Below are 13,092 nucleotides of genomic sequence, written 5' to 3'. Positions count from 1 at the left end.
CTTTTCCCAAGGGCACTGAAATTGTGGTGCTGGTGCATTCACTGCTATGCATTCATTTTCATTTAGTGCCATAATGATCGTTAAAAAAGTGAATAAAATGTTTTAAAAGTCTAGCATTTATTAGCCACTTTCTAGGCATAGGCATTGTTTTGGTGCTTTTTATATCCATAATTCACCTTTCTCAGGCTTGGAAAAACTCTTAGTAAATGGAACTATTAACTCCTTTCTTTTCTCCTCACCTGCTCTCCTTTCTCCTACCTACATAGAATATTTTGGGAGGATATAATTGATCTGAACGAAAGAAAAAAAATGGGCAGACCGGGCTGCCTTTTGTTATTTAAAAAAAAAAAAAAAAGCCTGCTGGGTGCCTGAAGTGTTGACTGGAGAGGCATCTACAGGTGGCCAGCACAGAAAGGTTCTGGAAAGAGCACCAGAAAAATCCCACAGGCCTTCTCTCTGTGATGTGGCTTATTTGCTTTACAGGCTTCAGGCATATTTGCTGACGTCAGCAGGCTGTCAAAGTTTAAAATAATAATGGTGAAAAAGAAAACAGCCCCTATCTGCTAGGCAGCTCTGTTCTGCCAACTTCTGTGTTCTCTTCTGAGTTAATAAACGTCCAAGAATCACCTCCCCTACCACCCTGGGGAGGGGAAAAAAAAACACAATAATTTAAAAACCACTAGGTCAGCCCATTGCCAGCATAAACCATTCAGACAAGTAGCATTTGTCACACTCTAATGAGGATTTTACCTCTACCTCAAAAAGAGAGCTATTATTGGGCTTTGTGTTTATGGGATCAAATGATTGTCTAAGGACAGTGGGTTTCTTTCGGTCCCTTCCTCATTTTAATCACGCTCAAGACCAAATACATAGATGTCTTCTGCATCAGATGAAACTAAAAAACCATAATTATGCCAGCTAATGTATCTTGAAAACATCAATTAAGAAACTGGCTTTTTAATTCCCATTTTACTTGAAAATTTGAAAATATCCATGTATATTGTAATAGCATGGTGGTGGCGGAGGGGGACTGACTCTCAAAAAGAGACAGCCCACATGGCTTGAAGATGTCAGGTGAGCAGGCCCCCACCAGCAAGAAGCAGAAAAATCTCTCCAAGGAAAGAAATTTCTCTATAAAACTGGACCTCTTAAGTTATCTTCACATGCAGTGTTGAAATTGGAGCCAGCCTCTCCTCAGTTAGGTTGATACCAGGCTTCTGCACCAGGCTGGCACCACACACACACCCCATTGTTAACACCTCCTCCGGACAGATTAGATCCTACATTCCTCAGAAATACGGAGCTCCGGAGGGAACACTGCCAGCAAGCTCCTTCCACACAGGCAACAACCAGCTACAACTGATAAGTTTTCATTGAAATAACTGGAACCATTACACTGAGTTCCCACCAGGGCTCTGTCTCCAGCTATCCAGAGAGAGATGTTGCACTTGCTTCTGGCTTATGCAAAGGCGTGAGCCAGACAAGAGCAATTCAAATCAAGTTGTTAGCTCACTTTTATATGCTTTTATCTATGGCTATGTGCTATTGTTAATCAAATTGTTCACCCAAGGTGTACTATTAGATTTGTTTTATTATATCTTTTCTATTTTCAGGCCTTATCTAGTAAATCCTGATATTTACACTATCTCAATTTTTGGTTTGCACAAGTAACTAATTCCTGACCAAAGATACTGAAGTTAGATATGGTTTTGGATAAAATCTGTTGAGGTCATGGTTGGTTTTAATCATATAGATAGCTCAGTTCAAAAGCTGAACACTAACAAAGAGCTTTGCTTTCAAGTTTTAGTTTCAACAAGAGTGCTCATTAAACAGCAAATTCAGTTGTACTGTATTTGAATTCTAGAACTTCCTTTGTATTTTTTCTGAAGTAAGTGATTGAGTGGATGAAGTGGCAATATGAATGAAAGGACAACACACATACCTCTGCAGGAACAAATCTCAAAGGCCCCAAATTAAATTTTAACCAGAGATTATGTCTGTCAGTAATCTATATCTCAAAAGAGTTATGTTTGGCTTTTCTAATAATAAAAGGTTATTTTGGAAAAAGGATCCCATTTGAATACATACTGCATTTACTAGGAGGAAATATGGAGTTAGACTTCTATATAGTTCAGCCTTTGAAAGAAAATAAAAGGCAAACAGCTTAACAGATGAGTGATTCCAGAATCTGCAGAAATGTAAACAGCCAGGATTTGGGAGCCTATGGGTTTTATCAAAGATGTAAGTAAGGCTGAGACCAACACCAGTGCGTCCTCTTTGGCTAGTTTTAACACGTTCACAGTCACAATTAACATTCAAGGAATTTCCTTTTCATCCAAGTGTTTCTTTTAAAAGCACTTTATGCCACAACCTAAAATTCTAGCTGCCATCAGTCCTTCCCATACGGAAGAGTGATGAAATCCCCATAATACTCTTTTTCTTCTGTTTTTGAAAATGGGTTCGGACCACGTCAATTTCCCTGGGGTGTTTGTTTTCCAATATGAGGAAGGGGGTTCTCACCTCCTCCATCCTTTCTTTCTCTAAAACTGCTTGGATTGAAGACCCAGCTTCCTCTTCCCGCGCCTTCCTCCACACTCACCCCAAGCCAGAAGAGCGCCACTGCCAGGCAGGCCGCCCAAGCCCTTCTCCACCCAGAGTGCTGCTGCCGGGCAGAAGCTCCGGGCCCATCCGCAGCTGGGTTTCAAGTCCCTGAGCTGGCCGGGCCCGGGCTTTCGACAAGAAAGGGAAAAACGTTCGTCTCCCATTCCGGCGCTGCTTCTCCTACACAAGGGATTCGCACACCGGCACCGAGTCCGAGTCCTGGCTGTGCATAGAGCTCAGCCCCGTGTCCGAGTCCTCGTCGTTGCCAGGACAGCTCTTGGCTAGTCCGCGGGCCTGATCCACCCACACCTCAGCGCAGGTCTGAGAATGGGATTCCCGTGAGGTTCCACCAGAGGTGGGGGGCCCATCAGGCGCTGCCGTCGTCTCCAACGTGTGCAAAGTCTGGAGAAGGCCCTGCAGTTCCCGCTCCTTGCTGTTCCTCTGCTCCTGGCTGTAATCCAAGTCCGATTTGACGGCCTCCAGGTCCGTGTTGAGACGGAGCCCGATGTAGAGGCTAGTGCTGAGCTGCGTCCTGACCCGCTCCTGCTCCAGTAGCAGCTCGCCGTCGAGGCTGCCATCAGGCTCCGGTGGCTCCTCTCGTGCAGCGAGCTCCTCCTGGCGCCGCCGCATCCATCTCTGGTTCAGCTCCTCCTGAATCTCGGCCGAGAGACGCTCGAGCAACTCCTCTTGCTGGTCTCGCTGCTCCTGCAGCCGCAGCAGGTCGTCGCAGCGCAGGGCCAGCTCCTCCAGCGCCGCCGCCTGCGCCTCGCCGTCCTGGGGCTTCTCTTCGGCCGCCGCCGCAGCCGCAGCCGCGGGCTCCTCTCCTGGGCTGAGCCCATCGAGCTCAATGCCTGCGCCCACCAAGTAAGTGTCCTGCACATAGTTGACTCCGTGCCGCCGCATGCGGTCCAAGTGCACCTTGGCCTCGTAGCGATCAATCTCGCGGTCCAGCTCCCGGAGCCGCTGCACCTGCTGACGGATGGTGTGGTCCTGGGAGAGCACCAAATGCACCAGCGTCTCCATGCGCTCCACAGACGCGCTCTCTGTGGCTCGCGGCGACGACGAGCTGGACGAGGCGGTGGACGACGAAGTGGACGAACAAGGTGACGACGGCTGCTGCTGGCGTCGCCGGTTGAGCTTGGCCAGCTTGCGGAAGGCCTTGCGCACAACTCGCCGCTGCTTCTCCTGGGTCATGGCCAGGCTGGGCCGCGCCGGGAATCCCCGGGCCGAGCAGGGGCGCTCGCGACTTAGTACCACGCGCGCCTCGGCGCTGCGGGGACCGGTGTTGGGCAGCGACGCCTCGCTGCGCACCAGCACGAAGCGCACATTCTCCTGCTCGTCGCCCCAGGCGGCCCAGAGACGCAAGATGCGCGTCTTGTTGGGCAGGATGCGCTCAAAGCCTCGCCACTTCTCCACAATGCAATAGCACTGCGGTGGCCCGCACAGCAAGCCTGGTGGCAGAGCCTCATCATCGTCCTCGTCGTCCTCGTCCAGGGGTTCCAGCAGCTCCACCGAGCCTGGCGAGTCGCTGGCCGCCCCCCGCCGCCGGCCCCGCCGCTGTCTCCGTCGTCGCCGGCAGCCGTCTTCCAAGAGCACGCGCACCACGTCCGAGCAAGTAGTGCGGCGAGAGAGACCAGATACTAGCTTTTCCTCCTGGCAGATCCACACCGATATCTTCTCTGATGGATCCATGGCGCAACCGGGACGCAGATGGCAAGTCTAGCCGAGCCCCGCTGGAGCAGTGGGGGCAACGAGCAGCCTGGCAGCTCTGAGATAGGATAGAAGCGCGGGACCCGCGCCCTGGTCAGTACGGGCTTTTTCCCCGGGCTGCTTACCGAAGACAAGCGCCGGCGTGGGCTGGAGGGCCTGCGGCTAGGCTCGGCCCGGACGGCACGCTCTCTCAGTGCAGCGAGCAGGGTTCCGTCTCCTGCCGCTCTGGCTCTGCCGGACGTTCCCGGGACCTCGGGGTTTTGCTCCTCCCCACGTGGCTCCTCCCATTCCCTCCCCTAGCGCCCAGGGCTGCGGCCAGACCGCGGGAGGCGCGGCGCTCAGACCCGCCCCTCCAACCCTGGCCACACCAGGTGTGCTCCCTCCATCCCCCCCAGCAGGGCGGCACGCTGGGGACTTTTAGCCCCTTCCGCAAACTCGCCACTGTTTTGCGCGAGGGTCCAAGGGAGGACACGCAGAACTCTCCACTGGGGAAGCCCTGCCTAGGCGGAGATTAGCTCTGCGTCTTCCCTTGGCCCACTGGCTTCTCTTCGTGAGACTAGAGCTAGCTCGGTGCATATTGACTTTCCCGCGCCCCCACGCCAGATTCCTGGTCTTTCAAGGCAAAGTCGGCTGGGGAGTGTCCCAAGGGCAAAGAAGAAAAGGAAGACACAGTGTCTCGAACGGAGACGCTAACCTAATTGCGTGACCTCCAGCAGGGAGCTGTAAGTGCTGCTTTTAACGCAAGGCCTTCTAGTCTTCCTTGTCAGAACACAATATTTGCATATTTAAGGAGAACAAGATGGGGCTGTGTGCTTTGTAAGCAAGTGTGGATTCGTAGTCACGTGAAAGACAGGAATATGTCTGAGAAATGCCTACCTGGGCAATTTCGTGATTATAGGAACTTCATAGAGTACACTACCCAAACCTAGATTACAGTGTAGCCTACTACACACCTAGGCTGTATGGTATAGCCTATTTATTGATCCTAGACTATAAGCCTATACAACATGTTGCAGTACTGAATACTATAGGCAATTGTAACACAATGGTGTTTATGTATCTAAACAGAAAAAGTACAGTAAAAATACAATAGAAAAGATTAAAAATGGTACATCCGTGTAGGGCACTTACTATGACTATAGGATGCAGGACTGAAGTTGCTCTGGATTCATAAGAAGGATTCATATGCAGGACTGAAGTTGCTCTGGATTCAGCGAGTGAGTGGTGAACAAACATGAAGGCCTAGAACATTACTGTTGTCAACAAATGGTCAGTATCACAAATCCAATTCCAATAGGAGTCCTCAGTCTGGAGTGCAGTAAAAGGAGAAATTTTATTCAGGTAACAGTTTGCAAATGGGGAAAGGCAGCCTCCAGTGGAAACCAAAAATGCATTCCTGCAGCCAAAAGGGAAGCCCACTTATATAAAGTGCCTACGCAGAAAATACCTGATCCCTGATTGGTTCATTTTTATGCAAATGAGAATCCAAATTTGCTCAGTTAGATTGTCCAAATAGCACTGTCCTGATTGGTCAGAATCATGTGTTCTGATCGGTGGTTATTCAGCCACTGTGACTGGTCAGTAAAGATACAAATGCGGATATAGCTGTGCAGTTCTGATTGGACGGAGCAGGCCTCAGCCCATTGGTTGAAAGGTGATTCCAGAAACACCTTTATAAGGGTGGCTCAGGTGACAGAAACACAATGCAGAAAGCTGGCAGTTCAGTCTGTAGCTTTCCCCTGAAATGCAGCGTGCATGAGAGGCCCCTGCTAAATGGATGATAGACTCTGATTATGAATTTTATGCCAATTAAGCACAAGGGGTGCTTCTTGGCATGTATAGTCCTTCTTGGGGTCAACGCTGTACGCTACTATAGGCTTTACAAACGCTGTATACTTAGGCTACACTAAATTTATAAAGAACACGAGATGAAATCAAGTACAAGAGAAAATGATACAATCAAGAGACTCGATAAACACGAGGTATATGATGCTGCTGCTGGTGTGATGTGGCATACTGTTTCACAGCAAACTTTTTTATGAGTAGAAAGTACACTAAAATAACGATAAATAGTATAGTAAATGCATAAACAAATGACAATTGTTTATTATCATTATCAAGTATTATGTACTACATGTAATTATATGTCTCTTCTTTTATACAACTAACAGCACAGTAGGTTTCTTTATATCAGCGTCACCAGAAAAATGTGGAGTAACAGTTATGATGTCACCAGGTGACAAGAATTTTTCAGCTCCATTATGATCTTATGGGACTACTGTTGTATATGCAGTCCATTGTTAACCGATACATCGGTTATGTAGTACAATACTGTAAAATGATCTAGTATGGACGGGGACATTCAGAGGCTGCTCTCAGTTCCCCCAAAGAGTCATGTCTGTGGCTCTCTACATCACCTCCGCCTTCCACAGCCTTCTTCACAGGGGGACTCCTGATTCTAGTAGACTTGGGGGCCCAGACCCAAGTCATTAGCTTTTTTTTTCACATCCCACCTTCATAAAAGGAAGTGTAGTCATTACCATGATAGTTGCTGGTATTTTCTAGTAACCAGATGTGGTCAAGAAGGGATAGGAGGCAAGTTTCACAGCTCAAGAAAACCAAGAGTACAGTGCAAATTAGCTTTTTTCATTTTCAGTTGCTGCCACTGATGGTTCCTTGTAGGCAAGGTTCTCCTTCAGCTTATCTCTATGAGTACAGGTCTGATAACGTCACTCCTTTGCTTCAAGAACTTGGATGGCTCCTGTTTGCCTCCTGAATAAAGTACTTTTATTTGTTCACTCATTCATTTGGTAAATATTTATTGAGTACTTCTGTGCTCCAGGTACTGTGCTGGGGAATTGATGATGAACAAATCAGTCCTGGCCTATGAGGAGCTCACAGACTAGTGGAGAGAGTAGTTGAGTAAATATTTCCAACACAGTCTTCTGTGATATGATAAGGGAGAGCTTGAGGTGCTAGGGGATTGCTGGAGTAGCATCCTACCCAGTCTGGGAGAGTCAAGGAAGGCCTCCCTGGGGAGGTGGAGCCTTAGGCAAGACCAGAAGCACCATCTGAATCTGCCAAAGGGAAAACAGATGGAGGGGAGGAGGCAGGCAGTGTTCCAGGCAGAAGGAACCACAGGTGCAAAGTCTAAGAACGACAAGAGCATGGCAGTTACTGGAGCTGCAAGGAGTTTAAGTGAGAGGAGTATCTAAGAATGAGGTTGGATGAGTAAGGAAGCAGCAGCTGGGTCAGAAAAGACTTTTAATTCTGTGTGTCGATATTCGGATCTATACTAAGGGCAATGAAAAGCCATAGAATGTGGATTCTGAGGTCAGACTGGATTAAAGGGGTCTTTGTACCTCCCTAGCATGGTGTGTGTGGGGACTCTCATAATCTGTCCCAGCCCACTTCCCCAGCTCCTCCCTCCTATGCTTGGATATCCCTTTCTCCTTCCCCTCACACACACACATAATTGTTAGAGCTTTGTCATCAGCTGTCATCCATCCCTATTGGATTTTAAGTTCCATGAAGGTAGGGATCATATCTGTTTTGCTCACTTTTGAACCCTTTACATTTAGCACAATGCCATGCCTATTCTAGGTTTACTTAGTGTCTGTTGAATAAATAAATGGATGAATGAATGAATCCTACATGATAGCAAATCAACACATCACTCATCCAGAACGGCACCTACAACTTGATGCATCATACTTTGTACACGCTTTTCCCACTAATTTCCCTCTTAAACAACCAGAAAACTAGTCATCTTTCAGAAGCTCAGCTCAAAGATTACATGCTCTGGGGAATCCTTTCTTCCCTTCTCCAAGAACTGGTTTCTTGCTCTTCTTCTGCCTCTCTTAATGCAGAAGTTTCATTACGTTGTGATGCATTTTTAAATGTCTGTTTATTCTACAAGACTTAGCTTTTCTAGAGAGCGAATTGACTATCTTATTCATATTTTGGTACCCAGTGCCTAGAGAGTGTCTAGTATCTAGTAGGCCTTTGATCTTCCTCTAAGATATTGTACTTCGCTCAAGGTTATTGTAATTTTTTTTCTAGTGGCAGACAGATATGTGGAATGATATATATGAAATTCATGCTGGGGTAATTAAAGGGTAGAGTGATCAAGGGGTTCTGAGAAGGCTGAAGAAGCGGGGCTTTAATACGGGGAGCGAAGGAGTTCAGGACATACTAGGTAGGAGAAATTACACACATTAAAACGTTAAGGTGAGTATGCACATGGTCATGTACCAGTGTTTTAGAGTGCAAGTTCTGGGTTCGCCTTGCCTATATTTGAATACCAACTAAGCTTTCTAAGCTTTAATTTTGTCATCTGGGAAAAAAGAGAGAATAATAGAATTTTCCTTATAGCGTTGCTATGAATATGAAATGAAATGATGTACTACACATAAAAGATTTAGCACAGTGTCTGGCATATAACAAATGCTCAATAAAACATAGCTAGCTTTATCCATGAATTTTATTGAGTGCCTACTCCATGCTGTGACCTGGGCTAGGCATTGAGGATATAGCAGTGAACTAGACAGACTTGGTCCCTGCCCTTACAGAGCTCGCAGTCAGGACTAGTTTGGTATGTGTTTGATTAGAAATGTATTTGTTAGATTAGGCTAGGTTATAATAACAAACAGAGCCAAACATATATAATGGCTCAAATATAACAAAGGTTTATTTTTACTCACATAATAGTCAAAAGCAGGTATCCTGTTTGGTAGATGGCTTTATTCCAGATGATAATACAGAAACCATGGTTCCCTCCATCATGTGGCTCCAGAATCTCTTAGACGTCATCATCTACATCCAGTCAGAGGCAAAAAAGAGGAGGAAGGGACACATCCTCTTCTTAAAAGCCTTGGCTGGGAAATGGAGCATACCACGTCTCACGTCCCGCTGGCTAGAACCCAGTCATATGGCCACTTGTAATGGTAAGGGGATTTCCATAGAAACTTTATAAGAAATAGGAGATGAGGCAGAGAGAGAAGTTCCAAAAGTCTATCGGTTGCAAAGAGGTGGCCCAAAGGCCAATTCAGGCTGTCTTTGACAGAGCACACCTTTTCCAAGTAGCCATGAACCCAACACCCTCTGTGTCTTATATATGACCCAATTCACATAAATTCACAACACCGCCTGACCACTGTAAACATGTGAGTTTGTGACTTGCTTCTACATAGCCTCCCAGGATTATCCCATTCACTACCAGGGATTTAATACTATTGATATTCCATGGCTCCCAAATCTATGCTTCTCTTCCAGATCTTGTTTGATGCATACCTCCACTTAGGTATCCCCAAAACACCTTAAACATTTGTCAAAAAGATAAGTAGAATCCAACATCTTTCTTCTCAAACCTCTTCTGCCTCCTGAATCTCTATCTCAGAGAATGGCCTTAGCATTCACCATGTGAGATCAAAAATCTGAGGATCACCCTACATCACTCACCATTTACCTCCTTTCCCCACAGTATATTGAAGAACTATGAGGGCAGAGAATTTTGTGTTTTGTTTCCTGTTTCACCTCTAGTGCTTAAGACATTGACTAGCACACAGTAGGCACTCAGTAAGTGTTTGTGGAAATAACGAATGAATCAATGAATGAATGAATTGCCTTAGCTTAGACACTTATTATTTTCACCTGGATTCTGCACTTTCCTCCACACTACTTTCCTTATTCCCGGTCCTTCCTCTCTCGCACACTCCCTGCTGACAAATGTTTCATGGTTCCTCGTTATCTTCAGAATCAAGTCCAAACTCTTCTGCAGTGTCTAACTCCCTCAGGATCTGATGTCTGTTTTACTCTCAACCTGTACATTCCAGCCCCCTGTCCCCATTCACACTGTTCTTTCTGACCCCCACCCCTGGCTAATTCCTACCTACCCTATAATTTCAGCTTAACTGTCACCTCTTCCTAAAAGTCTTCATTCACAACATCCTCTCCAGGAAATAATCCAAATAAAACTGTACTTTACAAAAATTAATCAACATCAGTAGGTATGATCAATTGAATTTATGATACATTTTTGTTAAGAAGAACAATGGATTCCAGGGGAGGATGAAGACCGGACTTAAAAATTCAGACTGCAGTCACTTAAACACTTTAATACAAACCTAATAGATGCCTTCCAGCACATCATGGACATTTGCAGTCTTAATTCTCAGGATTGCACTATCCAACACAGTAGCCACTAGACATATGTGTCCTTTGAGCACTTGAAATGTGGTTATCTGAATTAGATATGCCATGAATATACAATACACACGAGATGTCAAAAATTCAGTAAAAAAAAAAAAATCTTAATATCTCATTAATATGCTATATCAACTACATGTTGAAATGATACTATTTTGGAACTATTAGATTAAATCACTGAAACTATTTTGCCTGTTTCATTTTACTTATATTTTAATGTGTTCACCAGAAATTTAAAAATATCTATGTAGCTCACATTGTATTTCCATTAGACAGTGCTGCCTATGGAAAGGACCAGAAACTTGAGCAGATTGAGCCTTTCCAGGTGTGGAGTTACTGTAAATATCCTAAACACGTATATGTGCATCTGGGTTATGGCCATCTCCTGAGAAAGCCATTGCAACCTTTTCCGGTTTTATAGTTCGAATGCCTCTTTTTGTTTTATTATGTCCCTCAGAAAAGTTTCTTGCTACAATCTAACCTACTCCTCTTAGGCACCCTAAGAAGTTTATTCCTGAGTCCTACGCTGCATTTGGATCCAATTGAAAGTCAAATTCTAAATGGTTGCCTCCAAGACAGGACTTCAGTATCCTTGCTCACCTACCACCATTATACCTGATGAAGGGCACATAGATTCAGGCTGTACTCTGAGCCAGAAAAGTATATGGCTTTCATAATAAGAGAAAATATACAAAAATATATTTATAACCTGGGGGAGGAATTCATAAACAGGACATAAAAATGAAAAATTCTTAAAGGATTTATAAATATGACCACATCAAAATTTGAAACTTCTGATGGAAAAAACATATAAGTATATTGCATATAATGTTAAAAAGTCAAATAATAACCCAGGAGAAAATATTTGCAACAAAAATACCAAAAAGTTAGGATTCAGAATGTATAAAGATCTCCCAAAATTTAGTTTAAAAAAATATCATGCAACGCTGTGTAAAATGGATAAAGAGTAGGTTACTGGTAGACCACAAAAGAGGAAACACATGACCAAGAAACAAAAAATAATGTCCGATTGGAGTAGAAATCAGAAAAATGTACATTTAAGTGAAATAAGATACCTACCCCTTTTCTGCCAGCAGATTGACAACATTTAAAAAACATATAATAATATCATTGGTTAGACATCTATATATCTTCTCATACACTACTGGTGTAAATCAATATATCTAGTTTGGTAAGGTGTATTAAAAATAAAAATGCGCTTACCCCATGTCCCAGCAATATGGCTTTATAGTATGGACCTTAGAAAAACACATATGTGTTCAGGATGGATGTACAGGGGTATGGACTAAATCATTCTCATTTTAACAAAAACAACAAAAAGTGGATACAACTGAAGTGTCCACCAATAAAGGAATGGCTGAACTGAGGGGTATGCACAGTTTGGAAGCTCAGTAGCAGTTAAAGGCAGTAAATAAGTTGTATGTGTATAGGTAATAACAAACTTCCAAGATGCATTGCTCAGTGCAAAAGGCAAGTTTCAGAGCAATGTATATAATGCAATCTCATTTATATTTAAAAATATATGCAGAAAACACATATATATAAAGTCACACTGTGTGTTTTTCAGAGATATGTGTGCCTGCATAGAGCAGGGTGTGGAAAGATATTTACCAGACTGAAGGCAATGAACGCCTCCTGGAAGAATTAAGACATTTCAGAGGGAGAGGATCAAAGAGGAAGTTAGCTTCATCTGCAATGATTTTACAAGAAGAATTTAGTCACATATTACTTAATTATGCAATTACAGTGGATGATTTTAAAAAGTGAAAGGGTGTGGGTCGGGATTGCTAAGTTATGGTTCTCCTTTAGACCTTTTCTTCACCTGACTGTCTTCCTTCTGGGACGCCACCCCAGGATAAGTAGCATCTCTGCTTCTTGTCATCTGAAGAAACATACATTACCCACCACTTTATCTCAAAGGGTTGTGGAGATTAAGTGCTACTGACTGAGGAGTTTAGTTGAGTACCTGGTTTAAAGAATGTGCTTCACCCTGGATCTTTTCTCATCTCTTGCAGGCAACCTTTTAAGAAAACATAGTTTTCACAGTGGCAACAGAGATCTTTGCTAAATGTCCTCATATTGGATCTCAAGGGTAGCATGTCATTCAACACTGCGGTTTTTTTTTATTCATTTATCTTCCTAACACCTATGAGAGCTAACACATAATTCCTTTGCCCATGAGAAAACAGAGGCCAAGAGGAAGGGATTGGCCAGTTTCCCAGCTCACAAAGCTGTGTGGGAGCTGGTATTTTGTTTGGAATTTCTACCTGTCCAATCTGTCAGTCACGGTTGATGGCAGCTGTGGAACACCCAAAACAGAAACTTCCGCCCTTAATTATATTGAGCTGCGCAGAAGTGTGACTGGACCTTACTGTCTGAATCAGTTCCTCATAATGATTAACCACAGAAAATAATCTGGCAAATTGTGTTTATGGAAATGTTTGGTTGCTCTCAGATGCTTTTGAGGAAATCTGGGAACTGCCACACTCATCTGAGAGAACCCATTCTTGAGCAGTTGGAGCTCCCAGCTGGGGTAGAGATGCTGAACTGTCT

The 13,092-nt window shown here is 44.4% G+C and overlaps 1 protein-coding gene across 1 annotated transcript; it reads right to left on the bottom strand.

Moving 5' to 3' along the window:
• Positions 1-2,070: 2,070 nt before the first annotated feature.
• On the bottom strand, positions 2,071-4,654 carry RASSF10 (Ras association domain family member 10). The gene has a single exon (XM_039863641.1). It carries the CDS (start codon positions 4,291-4,293, stop codon positions 2,782-2,784), a length of 1,512 nt encoding a protein of 503 aa, XP_039719575.1. The 5' UTR covers positions 4,294-4,654; the 3' UTR covers positions 2,071-2,781.
• Between the last annotated feature and the right edge of the window lie 8,438 nt (positions 4,655-13,092).

Source organism: Pteropus medius, unplaced genomic scaffold, assembly GCF_902729225.1.
Source record: "Pteropus medius unplaced genomic scaffold, Ma_sr-lr_union100, whole genome shotgun sequence".
Classification (NCBI taxonomy): Eukaryota; Metazoa; Chordata; class Mammalia; order Chiroptera; family Pteropodidae; genus Pteropus; species Pteropus medius.
Note: the sequence above shows the minus strand (reverse complement) of the source record. Positions and strands in the feature narration are given on the sequence as shown.

Excerpts from the sequence above, each read along its gene's own strand:
- RASSF10 (XM_039863641.1), bottom strand. The coding sequence starts at position 4,293 with ATGGATCCATCAGAGAAGATATCGGTGTGGATCTGCCAGGAGGAAAAG.